This window comes from Egretta garzetta, unplaced genomic scaffold, assembly GCF_000687185.1.
Source record: "Egretta garzetta isolate BGI_Z169 unplaced genomic scaffold, ASM68718v1 scaffold654, whole genome shotgun sequence".
Taxonomy (NCBI): Eukaryota; Metazoa; Chordata; class Aves; order Pelecaniformes; family Ardeidae; genus Egretta; species Egretta garzetta.
In genome coordinates this window covers 2,463-3,065 of record NW_009259320.1, presented here as the reverse complement: position 1 = coordinate 3,065, position 603 = coordinate 2,463, and the positions used below count along the sequence as shown (strand labels likewise).

The 603-nt window shown below is 57.4% G+C and overlaps 1 protein-coding gene across 1 annotated transcript in view; it reads left to right on the top strand.

Moving 5' to 3' along the window:
• Positions 1–137, top strand: part of ARHGAP35 (Rho GTPase activating protein 35) — a gene marked incomplete at its 3' end in the record, with an annotated part of 21,689 nt that extends 21,552 nt beyond the window's left edge. The window contains exon 6 of the mRNA XM_035892111.1: positions 6–137. Coding sequence (XP_035748004.1) covers positions 6–137 — 132 coding nt within the window. The remainder of the gene's footprint in view (positions 1–5) is intronic.
• Between the last annotated feature and the right edge of the window lie 466 nt (positions 138–603).

The window sequence follows — 603 nt, the reverse complement described above, 5'->3', positions numbered from 1 at the left end:
CACAGATCACGGCCTGGACCTGGCCGAGAAGGATTTTACCGTCAACACCGTGGCCGGCGCCATGAAGAGTTTCTTCTCCGAGCTGCCGGAGCCGCTGGTCCCGTACGCCACGCAGGTCGAGCTGGTGGAAGCCCACAGTGAGTTTGGCCCCGGGGGTCTCCCAACTTTTCCGCCCGCAGATCCGTCTTCATTTTTAACCGTCACCGGCTCGTTTGCGGGCACGCCTCGTTAATTCACACCATAATCCGCCATTTTGCGCGTGCGGCGCCTCGTTCATTCACACCATAATCAGCCATTTTGCGAGCACAGCGCCTCATAAATTCACACCGTAATCTGCCATTTTGCGAGCACAGCGCCTCATAAATTCACACCATAATCCGCCATTTTGCGAGCACGGCGCCTCGTTCATTCACACCGTAATCTGCCATTTTGCGAGCGCGGCGCCTTGTTATTTCCCACCCCCCAAGCTTGGTGCTGGCTGGAGATGCCACTGGGCGCCGGGTTTATTTTGCGGGAAGCGCGATCATTTCCTTGAGTTGATGACCCCCAAAAAAATGGGAATTCCGAAGGGGAACGATCCCGCCACTGGCCGCGGGGTTCCCG